Source organism: Palaemon carinicauda, chromosome 23 (genome assembly GCF_036898095.1).
Source record: "Palaemon carinicauda isolate YSFRI2023 chromosome 23, ASM3689809v2, whole genome shotgun sequence".
NCBI lineage: Eukaryota > Metazoa > Arthropoda > Malacostraca > Decapoda > Palaemonidae > Palaemon > Palaemon carinicauda.
Window position 1 is genome coordinate 102,590,585 of NC_090747.1, and position 12,295 is coordinate 102,602,879.

General features: G+C 48.6%; 1 protein-coding gene across 2 annotated transcripts in view; it reads left to right on the forward strand.

Moving 5' to 3' along the window:
* Nucleotides 1-12,295, forward strand: part of LOC137617318 (septin-2-like) — a 56,548-nt gene that overhangs the window by 8,770 nt on the left and 35,483 nt on the right. Inside the window, exon 2 of one of the 2 annotated variants that reach the window (XM_068347328.1) lies at nt 2,298-2,444. The exons of the other annotated variant lie outside the window; for it this stretch is intronic. Within the exon in view, the coding sequence (XP_068203429.1) occupies nt 2,298-2,444 (147 nt within the window). The remainder of the gene's footprint in view (nt 1-2,297; nt 2,445-12,295) is intronic. 2 annotated transcript variants of the gene reach the window in all.

Sequence of the window (12,295 nt, forward strand, 5' to 3'; positions counted from 1 at the left end):
CTCATCTGAAGGAAGAAGACCTTGCTTTGCTGAAGGTAAGGACACATGAAGTGGGAGCTGTGGCTACTTCAGTGGCCTTCAAACAGAGCCATTCTCTGCAGAGTGTTATGGATGCAACCTATTGGAGAAGCAAGTCAGTGTTCGCATCATTCTATCTCAAAGATGTCCAGTCTCTTTACGAGTACTGCTACACCCTGGGACCATTCGTAGCAACGAATGCAGTAGTAGGCGAGGGCTCAGCCACTACATTCCCATAATCCCATAACCTTTTAACCTTTCTCTTGAATACTTTTTATGGGTTGTACGGTCGGCTAAGAAGCCTTCCACATCCTTGTTGATTTGGCGGGTGGTCAATTCTTTCTTGAGAAGCGCCGAGGTTAAAGGTTGTGATGAGGTCCTTTAGTATGGGTTGCAGCCCTTGATACTTCAGCACCTTAGAGTTGTTCAGCCTCCTAAGAGGAACGCTGCGCTCAGTAAGGAAGACGAACTTATTTAAGGCAGAGTAATGGCTCAAGTCGACTTCCTTACCAGGTACTTGTAATTTCATTGTTATTTTGAATAACTGATAATATGAAATACGGGATACTTAGCTTCTTGATATACATGTACACTGGTTTTCACCCACCTCCCGGGGTGTGAATCAGCTACATGATTATCGGGTAAGTTTAATATTGAAAAATGTTATTTTCATTAGTAAAATAAATTTTTGAATATACTTACCCGATAATCATGATTTAATTGACCCACCCTTCCTCCCCATAGAACCAGTGGACCGAGGAAAAATTGAAGTGGTGTCAACAAGAAGTACTGCAGTACCTGGCCACAGGTGGCGCTTGTGAGTACACCCCCCTCTTGTATAGCGATCGCTGGCGTATCCCTTCCGTAGAATTCTGTCGGGCAACGGAGTTGACAGCTACATGATTATCGGGTAAGTATATTCAAAAATTTATTTTACTAATGAAAATAACATTTTTTAGGAAAATTTGGTTTTGTGGTTTATTATCTTGCCCTTCCATGCTGAAAAGGCTGGATTTTAGTATAAACTAGCTTCATTGGTCAGAAATTAAAGCTATTGAAAATAAGCCCATTTACAGTCAGTTTTTCATATGGTGTGCATGCATGCATGGTTCACGATGAGCCAGATTCAACAGATCATTTGCAAAATTATTATTTTCATATTGTTGACATGTAAATTTTCACTCCTTTTATTTGTTATTTTTGGTGTGCTCTATAAATTATCCAACCATCTGAATGATATGTTTGGATAAACTATTCAATGCAAGCATGTGTACAGTACTCTGTAAAATCTGTAAGGGGTTTTTGAGCATCTTTTAATCATTACAGTAGCAAGTCAAATGATAATTGGTAAGGGCAATAATCTAATAGGAAATTTTATTAACTTGCAGTACATTTCATACTGTAATGTGTCACTTGACAACATTACCTAACTATCTGTATTTGCAAACATAACCAATGATTAAATGCGATTGGTTCATTTCAATATCAACTATAGATTATTTCCAGTTTCATTTTGCCCCATATACAGGGTATTATAATATACAGCACTGTACTTAATTGGGTAGATATAGTATTGGTATCTTATGCCCACTGGTGTAACTATACTGTATTACATGGTTTCTTTAAATGAATTCGTCATCAGATTAATGGTTTCTTTAAATGAATTTGTCATCAGATTATTACATCTTAACTGAGGCGTGAATGCCAAATTGTAACCAGTATCAGATTAGCATGAGTAAAACAGTTTTATCTGTAAAGCTAAAATTTTGAATGATATATTTTAAGTAGTTTATTGTAAAAAATTCCCAAATACAGAATCTAATTGACTCAAGTTTATGTGAAAATACTACATACTGTACTTTGTGAACTAATGTAATGTGAGTTTTATACAATATTTGGAAATTGGTCGTTTGCCGTTCATTTACAGTACAGTGTACATCATTGATCAATCATAAAGGTCAAGAAGTATGAGAAACTGTGAAAGCTTTCCACATTTTTGTACAAGATTTTAAATTTAGTCCCTTGCAAATCGTTTATACATCGATTAGCGTAATGTGAGTTTTGTACAAAATTTCGAATTTGGTAATTTTCAACTCATTTACAGCATACAAATTCGATCAGTCAGAAATGTCTAGGCGTATAATAATCTGTAAAAGCTTTCCACATTTTTGTACAAGATTTTAAATTTTGTCATATGCAACTCGTACATCTTCGATCAGTTAAAGATGTCAGGATGTAAAATAATTTGTAAAAACTCTCCACTTTCACATTGTTTTTAGTCTCCTCCATCTCCTGGCTCACATCATGGGGAGAGCCTTTCCAGAAAAGGTTCCATGCAATCAACAGCCTCGGCTAAGTCGGTTGCCAGCTCCGTCTTAACAATTCCTAGTCCAGATTTGAATATAGGAGATTTGCAGGGCAACAAGGTATGAAGAAAAAAAAAACTATGCCATAACAACAGCTTAGAATTGCTGTGCAATTGATGGAAATTAATTTAGGGAGCTTGATGCTTTTTACATGCTCAGTAGATTTGCCACATGCTTTTTTATTTAGATACCATTTTCTTCCACAGGATTTGGAAAAAATCTCTTATCAGAAAGTTGTGGTTGTTAATGCACTTTCCAGTACAGAATATTGTTACTGTGTTTTATATTGATTGATTGTTGGATACCCTGAGAATATATTGGCTGAATCTACTTGTCTGGTGGCACAACTTTTCTTTTTCATGATAATTACTGTTATATATGTAACCACTGTACATTCTTTTTTATGATGATTATATATGTAACCTCTGTACCATCACTTTAGCATGCTAAATGAGTCTGAAATGTATAGCATCATGTACACGAACAGCGTATGTATATTTATAGTACTGTATGAACAAGGAATGTTTTGCTAATTAGAACAGTTTGCCTTGTTAGTCAAGCTGGCATAATATTCCTTTAACTGAAATTAATATACATGCATGCATATTATGCTGCTCAATTTTACTGAATACAGTTTGTTCCGTAACTGAAATACAAACCACGCTATTTACATGGGGTAATTACTTTGGCGTAGCTGAATGACGAGCCATAAAAGTTTTAACGAGGGTTTACTACCCCGCCGCTAGTTAGCGGGGGGTAGGGAGGGGTAGCTAGCTACCCCCCCCCTCACACACCGGTGAATGCTTCACTTTACTTTTGGCTCGGGCAGAGAACAGACCTGTCTGCTCTCCCCCTCGCTTTGACAGCCATATTTAATCTGTTTTTGCTTTTTCTTTTCCAGTGTGTTTGAAGTTGGCCTCTACTACTATGCGTACATGCCCCTGGACTTCCCGGCCGCCCTTGTGGGACCTTTATGTCGGCGGTCGACACCGATCCCCACACCTTATGTCCTCACTGTAGGGGCCAGTGGTGTGATAGTGGTAATGTGTGTATAGAATGTAGGGAGTGGTCTACCTCCCAGTGGGAGAGGTTTGCCCGGCGCCGGAAGAAAAAGTCTTAAAGGGATCTTTCTCCTTCAGAGGCTGCTTTGAAGAAAGAAAATTCCAGGACTACTTCTTCCGTAGCCCTTTCCTCCTCCCAAGCTCCCCCTCGAGCGGTCTCTTCCGAGAGGCTGGCGAGTGGTAGCGTAAACCGTATTGCTGTTGACCGATCCCGGGGTGCGGGAGAGGTAGTCGCCTCCCATAGCGAGGTGGCTGCCCCTCCTTCTCCGGAGGAGGATTTGAATATGTCTAATCGTGATTTGTTACAGCTTTGGGTTTCCTTGGGGCTGCAGGGTTCGCCCTCCAAGGAAGCCCTGTTTGACATGATCAAACTTGGTGCAGCTGTCAAACAATCGCCAACTACAGCAGAGATGGATCCTCTGTCTGTGGTTGACGTTGTTGTGACGGAGACACCTCGTGGGTCTAGTCAAACCCCCATTCCTGTTGCTGAGGTAGCTGACGGCTTAGATTCCCCCTCCGAACACCTTTCGAAAGAGGATCTAAGTCCCACGGTCTCTCCTGCCGGTGATTCTTCCCCTCTGGGGAGTTCACTTACAGAGACTCCTCTGCGGAGGCCCCTTGATGGTCAGCCTGCTGATCCCACAGCCCCTCGTGGGCGTATAAGGCGGAAGGCTCGTCCTCCCCTTCGCCGTAGAGGCCTTCCTTCCTCTCACAAGGGAGTTAGGAGGCGGCTCGTCGTCACCACAGTCCTCTGCGGAGGAGACGACTCGCTGTTCGCCGACCCTGTCAGCTACCACCTTAGACCTCTCCAGGGATCGTTCGCGATCCCCTTCAGATGACGGTCGTCCTTCGGGACACAGTGACCAGTCTTCCTCCAGACCTGCTGACTTGCCGTCACCCTTTGATGTTGCGGATGCGCGTTGCGCGCCACCTGATCCTGCCACTACGCAGGCACCGGGCCCTTCGGGGCTTAAGGGCCTTGAGTGTCAAACCACGCCTCTTGCCCTCAAGCGCCAGGTTCTTCCTGCGTGCCCTCCTGCTGTTGCCGCTGTTCCTGTCTTAGCGCTCACCTGGGCGCCCCTGTTCCTGCTACGTGCTAGGGTTCCCCAGCGCGCCCACATCCTTCTGCACCCCGGCACCCTCCAGCAGTTCCTGTGACAGCGCGCCACCGCCCACCGGCACCCCAGCGTTCCCCGGTTCCTGCCTCGTCGCGCGCAGTTCAAGAGGTTCCTACACTAGCGCACAGGCGCTCACAGGTTCCTCTGGACTCGCAGCACCCGTCTGGAGTTACGCGAAAAGCGCGCCCACGCGCTGTTCCAGTCTCAGTGCTCACGCGCACGCCAACGCGCTTCCACATCGCAACACGCCGCCCATTAGGCGCCTAAGCTAGCGCACGGGCGCTCTCAGGCACCCCAGGGCTCTCCTTCCAGACCGCGTGATCCTGCACGCGTTCCAACCGCGCGCGACGCTCCAGTTGCGCGCCCTGTTCCAGTTATCAAGGCGCCCCATGCAACCCTCCAGCGCACACCTGTGCGCCCTCATCAAACCGCGCGGCCTACTCGCCCACCGCAGCAGCGCACACCAGTGCGTCCACATCCTGATGCGCGCCCACGATCACCTGTGCGCCCAGCGCGACCACAGGCGAGTATGCCTGTCCTTTTGGACCAGAGCCCCCCTACGCGCCAACGCGCCATCCCTTCCTCGCGCTATCCTGAACCAGCGCTCTCGCGCCCTCGCCCGATTCACTCGGATACGTGCTCAGGCGCCCCTGTCCTCTCGCGCCCTCCAGTGCCGCATCAGGATGCTGCGCGTCCTTGCATCCGGCCGCCTCCCGTTCCGGCTCCTGCTCGCCATCTCCTACGCGCGCCCGCTCCAGCTCCTGCGCGCCCACGCGCCCGCACCATCTCCTGCGCGCCTGTGACCTCGCCTATGCGCCACCGCGTCCTCGCGCCCGCTCCACCACCCTCTCTCGCCCACCCCGATGCGCGCGCGCGCGAGATTCCTGTGGCACGCGATCCTTTTTCGCGCGAGCGTCACCAGGCGGATAGGTCTTCGTCTCGTTCCCCTCCCCGCAAGCGCAGACCAGCGCGCTTGCCAGAGGAGGGGCGGTTCCCGGACAGGTCTAAGGACTCTTTCTTTCCAGCTTCGCAGGCGAACCCGCATTTGTCGACTCCTCCAAGGGATCGAACGATCCCCTTCCCTCCATAGGGAGTGTCTGACAGCGCGACTGTCAGTCAGCAGCCCTGGTTCGGTACCCTGGTCAGAGCTCTAGTGCAGGCGATGAAGCCCGCCCTCTCTGACATGGGTCACAAACCAGCGGCAGCTTCCTCCCCCCTGAAGAGGAAGAGAGGAGTCTCTCCCGTGGAAACACCTCCAAGGCCTATTTTGTCTCCTCGCAGATCCTTGCGCAAGGCTCCTTCCCCCCCCCCCGACTTTCTCTCCCTCCCCTGCGGATGAGGATTACCCATCCTCAGGAGAGTTGGACGAACCGAACCGTTCCCCCATCGCACCAATGGGGGAAGCTCCGCCTCTCCCTGAGAAGTCTTCTCGTCCAGGGGTGGAAAAGAGCCTGCGCCCATCGTTACTCGAGTCCTGTATCCTGCCCAGGAGGGAACCGAACGATTCTAAGACAATCCCTAAATCGTCAACAAGGATCAGGCAGGAGACAGCTAGACCTTCCGAGGATGTCCACGTGTCCCTCCAATAAGAGCCAATGGGGACGGGAGACTTCGCTGCCAGTCCTTCAGGAAGAGAGCACCAAGAGTCAGAACACGCATTCTGGTAAGTCCTGACCCTCATGAGGAACCTCAACGGGATCCCAGACCCTGAGACCCCTCCTCGTGAAGGTAAGGACACGGCCTTGGACCGCGTCTACGGCACCCAGAAACCCTCTAGGGCCTGTGCAGCTTTGCCCTGGTCTCAGGGGATGAAGAGTGCCAGGGACAAGGTCGAGGGCCAGCTCTCTGAGCTTGCCTCCTCCAGCAGATCCAGCACCGGTAACAAGCTCCTCCCTCCTCCTCGAGTCCATCAGAGGAGGTACAGTACTTTGAGATCCTTGAGGAGTCTTGTTTGGGTCTTCCGATGCATCACTCCATGGAAGAACTCACCGGGGGAGTCCCTCTTGAGAGAGACTCCAACCGGCACGTGTCCTACTCAGCTACTGAGATCCTAAGCCAGGAGAAGGTCGGTAAGTGTGCCATGCAGGCAACTTCGTGGCTTGACATCTGGCTGGGGTCTGGGCATCCTGTTGCGGTCTGAGGACCTCTCCAAAGAAAGCACCAGGAAGGCACTGGAGACTTTCTTACTCTCAGGCACACGGACCATTGAGTTTCTGGCCCACCAAGTCTCGAGCTTGTGGGCCAATACGATTCTCAAACGTTGGGACGCTGTGGCTGAGGGCTTCCACCTGAAGGTTCCCAGTTCGGAGGTTAGCAGGCTCAGACACACATCCGTGTTCGGTAAGAGTTTGTTTGAGCCTAAGGACGTGGAGCTTACTGCTGAGAGGTGGAGGAAGTCCAACCAGGATTCCCTCATCCATAGGGCCCTGACATCGAGGCCCTACAAACCTCCAGCGGCTCAACAGCCCCATCCAGCTAAGGACACGAAGAAGACCACTGCAGCGAAGCCGAAGGTGTCTAAGCCCTTTCCTGCCAAGAGCAGAAGGAGCAAGAAGTCCTCCAGGGGAGGCAAGAACCCTAGAGGTAACAGCCGAGGCCGTAAACGCTAGGGTTGGCAGTCCCCCTGCATGTCCACCAGTGGGGGGATGCCTACAAAGTTGCGCGACAAGGTGGCAGCAACTCGGGGCAGATGCCTGGACGATTTCCGTGATTGCTCTGGGTTATCGCGTCCCGTTCACAGCCTCTCTACCTCCCCTGACTGCGAATCCAGTGTCGTTGAGCTCTCTTGCCATGGGATCGGCAAGAGGGCAAGCCCTTTGGGCAGAAGTCCAGACCATGTTGAAGAAGGACGCTCTACAGGAAGTAGTAGACGGGTCCCTAGCCTTCTACAGTCGACTCTTTCTTGTGAGAAAGGCGTCTGGAGGCTGGAGACCAGTCATCGACCTCTCAACCCTGAACGGGTTTGTCAAGCAGACTCCGTTCAGTATGGAGACGGCAGACACGGTCAGACTCGCAGTGAGACCACAAGACTTCGTGTGTACACTGGACCTGAAGGAGGCGTACTTCCAGATCCCAATCCATCCGTCTTCAAGGAAGTACCTAAGATTTTGCCTAGACAACAATATCTACCAGTTCAAGGTGCTGTGTTTCGGTCTCCACAGCCCCTCAGGTGTTCACCAGAGTGTTCACCCTCATCTCTTCGTGGGCTCACAGGATCGGCATCCGTCTCCTTCGTTATCTGGACGACTGGCTGATCCTAGCGGACTCGGAGGCAACGCTTCTTCGCCACCGAGACAAGCTCCTCGAAGTTTGCCAGGATCTAGGGATCATGGTAAATCTCGAGAAGTCCTCTCTGCAGCCCTCTCAGAAACTGGTATATCTAGGCATGGTCATAGACACCAATCTCCACAAAGCCTTCCCATCAGACGACAGGATAGCAAGGCTGAGGAAGGTTGCGAGACCTTTCCTCAATCGAGAAGAACTCCCAGCCCAATCGTGGCTACGTCTCCTCGGCCACCTCTCCTCCCTGGCCCGTCTCGTTCCCAACGGTCGCCTCAGAATGAGATCCCTCCAGTGGCGACTCGTCCCGGTGGAATCAAAGTCACGATTCGCTGGACACTTTGATCCCTGTGGGTCCTGCGGAATGGACGGACCTCCAGTGGTGGGTGGCGGACGAGAACCTACGAAAGGGAGTGGATCTTCTTGTCCTTCCCCCGGATTTTGATGTTGTTCTCGGACACATCAAAGAAAGGGTGGGGGCCCACGTTCTGAACCACAGAACCTGAGGCCTGTGGTCAGAATCAGAAAAGTACCTTCACATAAACCTGCTAGAAATGAAGGCCGTGTTCCTGGCACTTCAGAAGTTCCACCAAGTCCTGGCGGGCCACTCTGTGGTGGTGATGAGCAACAACACCACGGTGGTGCCTTATATCAACAGGCAGGGAGGTACCTTTTCGGAACAGCTATCCCATCTTGCAGTAGAGATCCTGAGATGGTCCAAAGTCCACTCGATCTTGCTAGCGGCTCGCTTCATTGCAGGCAAAAGGAATGTGCTCGCCGACAGTCTGAACAGAGCGACGCAGATACAGTAGTGAGTACCGAGTGGTCTTTGGATCGTCAAGTAGCCAACAGAGTCCTGACTTTGTGGGGTTCCCCGACAGTGGATCTGTTCGGTACAGCGCTGAATTTCAAGCTCCCGCTGTACTGCTCCCCGGTCCCGGCCCCCAAGGCTCTCTGGCAGGATGCCTTCCAACAACGGTGGGACAACGTCGATGTGTACGCCTTTCCCCCGTTCTGTCTGATGAGGAGGGTGCTCAACAAGACCAAAATATCGGTCAATCTTTCAATGACCCTGATAGCTCCGCTCTGGCATCACGCAGAATGGTTCCCGGACCTTCTGCAACTCCTCACGGAGGTTCCGAGAGAACTCCCTCCACGTCATGAGCTACTCAAACAACCACACGCCAACATCTTCCACAAAGCCGTAGCTTCGCTTCGACTTCACGCCTGGAGACTATCCAGCATCTCCTCACAGAGAGAGGATTTTTGCAACAAGTTGCGAACAGGATGTCTGATCACCTGCGCAAGTCATCCGCAGGGGTCTACCAGGCGAAGTGGCAAGTCTTCTGTGGTTGGTGTCGTGGAAGGGGTATCTCTCCCCTCGATGCCACTATTCCAGCAATAGCGGAGTTCCTCGTGTATTTGCGGGAGGAAATGCGCCTTTCAGTCTCGGCAGTGAAAGGCTATCGCTCAGCCTTAATTCTTGCATTCAGGCTTAAAGGAATGGACATTTCTTCCTCGCTGGAATTTCCCTTCTCATATGGAGTTATGAACTTACCTGCCCTCAGTCGGAAGTGAGACCTCCCCCATGGAACGTGGTTCGAGTTCTCAGGTCTCTGAAGAGACCTCCCTACGAACCATTACGCCAGGCTTCAGATCGCCACCTTACCTGGAAGACGGTTTTCCTGATAGCTTTGGCCTCGGCCAAGCGAGTCGGTGAGGTTCAAGGGGATGGGGGGAGGTAACGTTCAGCTTTGTCCCTGAGTTTGTTGCCAAGACTCAGAATCCGGGAGTGCCGGACCCTAGGTTCGACTCTTTCCAGGTTTCTAGTCTCCGTTCTGTAACAGATGACCCAGACCATCTCCTACTGTGCCCAGTAAGGAGTCTGAGGTTGTATCTTAAAAGAACAGCTGCAGTTCTTCCCCAGGTGCGAGCCCTGTTCGTGAGCACCGGGAGGACGAAGAGGAGGGTCACCAGGAATACCATCTCGGCCTGGATTTGCAAGGTGATACATCTGGCCTTGAATCCTGACCCTCCTCCGTCACGTCGCCCTAGAGCGCATGATGTCGGGCATAGCTACGTCCCTGGCCTTCAAGAAAAATTATTCAGTGACGCAGGTCCTTCAAGGTGGGGTGTGGAAGCGTCAGACCACCTTCACGGCCCACTACCTGCAAGACGTGACACACAGGAGGCTCGATACGTTCTCTATCGGCCCTGTGGTGGCTGCACAACAGCTGGTCTAACCTCAGGCTCCTTAATGGACAAGTAGCAGAAGGTTGAGGGCATTGTTACCCGGTTTTAGTCTGCGTGAATGAAAATATCTGTCTGGCCCTTATTCTTTTCTTCCTCCTCTCCTCCCTTGGAGAAAGCAGCATCCTGGGTTCTCTGCACAGCTGACCTCGAACCCCTACAGGTAAGCCATGCTCCCTTGTGTTCCTAGTATTAAATGTAATACTGACATGTCCCCATACTCTGACAAGGTGGTATTGGGAGAGTCCTAGCCTAGATTTCTATCTGAAGAACTCCAGGTCAACTTCCTAGGACGAGTCACTTCTCACCTTCACACACAGCTTATGTAGGCCGCAGCAGTTTCACAGCATGCCAGCGAGGAGCAGGGACCCCTTATTTTTTGAGTACTTACACACTCGAATTTGGGGTCCCCGGGCAAGCCAAAGCCAGTTTGGAAGGGACTTACCTCCCTTCCTAAGGGTTGAGTCACCCCATGTAAATAGCGTGGTTTGTATTTCAGTTATCGAACAAATGACAAATTCTTAGATAATTTGTATTTTTCCTAACTATACAAACCTTAGCTATTTACACATATTTGCCCACCAGCCCTGTCAGTCCTACCTCTAAGCAAAGTGAAGCATTCACCGGTGTGTGTGAGGGGGGGGGGGGTGTAGCAAGCTACCCCTCCCTACCCCCGCTAAGTAGCGGGGGGGTTAGTAAACCCTCGTTAAAACTTTTATGGCTCGTCATTCAGCTACGCCGAAGTAATTACCCCATGTAAATAGCTAAGGTTTGTATAGTTAGGAAAAATTCAAATTATCTACGAATTTGTCATATTCTGTAGTGTTGATTTCATGTTTCTATCTACAAATTTTAAAAGTTCAACATAGGTTAAAGTGCAAATAATATTATCATTTCGTGTAGACCCGTCAGTTAATGAGAAGATGGACTTTGTTAATAGTGAAACTGGTTCTACCCATTACATGTACTGTTGTTTTTGTAATTCTACCCATATTATATGTTACATTATATTACTTAGGATCTTTTCTCCAATATTCTTTATATTGAATTCAGTTAGCCTCGCTAGTCTTCTCGCCACAAACTTTGCTGTTCAGATCAGTTTCCCTCTGAGCCTTTTTAAGTTAATCACAACAGATTGTACTCTGATTTATTTTTTACTTATTACTGATTGATTTAAATTATGATCTGCTATTTTCTGCTTTTGCTTTTTATATTATTCAACACCTTGCAAATGATAGAAATTTGTAGAATCTATTAATTTTCTTTGTTTTTATTACCAATAATTTCAGTATGGATTGTTCTTTAAACATATCCTTTTGGATGTACCAACTACATACAACATTGCAGTTTTCCATTTTGGATTTACTAACTACATACAATACTGCAGTTGCCCCTTTTGGATTTACCAATTACTGTACATACAATACTGTAGGTATCCTTTTTGGATTTACCAACCACATACAATACTGCAGTTGTCCCTTTTGGATTTATCAACTACATACAATACTGCAGTTGCCCCTTTTGGATTTACCAACTACATACAATACCGCAGTTGCCCCTTTTAGATTTACCAATTACATACAATACTATAGGTGTCCCTTTTGGATTTACCAACCACATGCAATACTGCAGTTGTCCCTTTTGGATTTATCAACTACATACAATACTGCAGTTGTCCCTTTTGGGTTTACCAACTACATACAATACTGTAGTTGTCCTTTTTGGATTTATCAACTACATACAATACTGCAGTTGCCCCTTTTGGATTTACCAACTACATACAATACTGTAGTTCTTTTTAGATTTACCAACAACATAAAATACTGCAGTTGCCCCTTATGGATTTACCAACTATATATAATACTGCAGTTGTCCCTTTTGGATTTACGAATTACATACAATACTGTACTGCAGTTGCCCCTTTTGGATTTAACAACTACATACAATACTGCAGTTGCCCCTTATGGATTTACCAACTACATACAATACTACACATGTTCCTGAGGGGGAGGATTTTGCCTTGATTTTCTCTCCAGTGGTTATTGGCGTTTTACCCATAATCTTGGGTTATAGCCTTTTTTTTTTTAATCTGAAATGATAGTGGCTGTTTGTTCCGTAACTGAAATACAAACCACGCTATTTACATGGGGTAATTACTTCGGCGTAGCTGAACGACGAGCCATAAAAGTTTTAACGAGAGTTT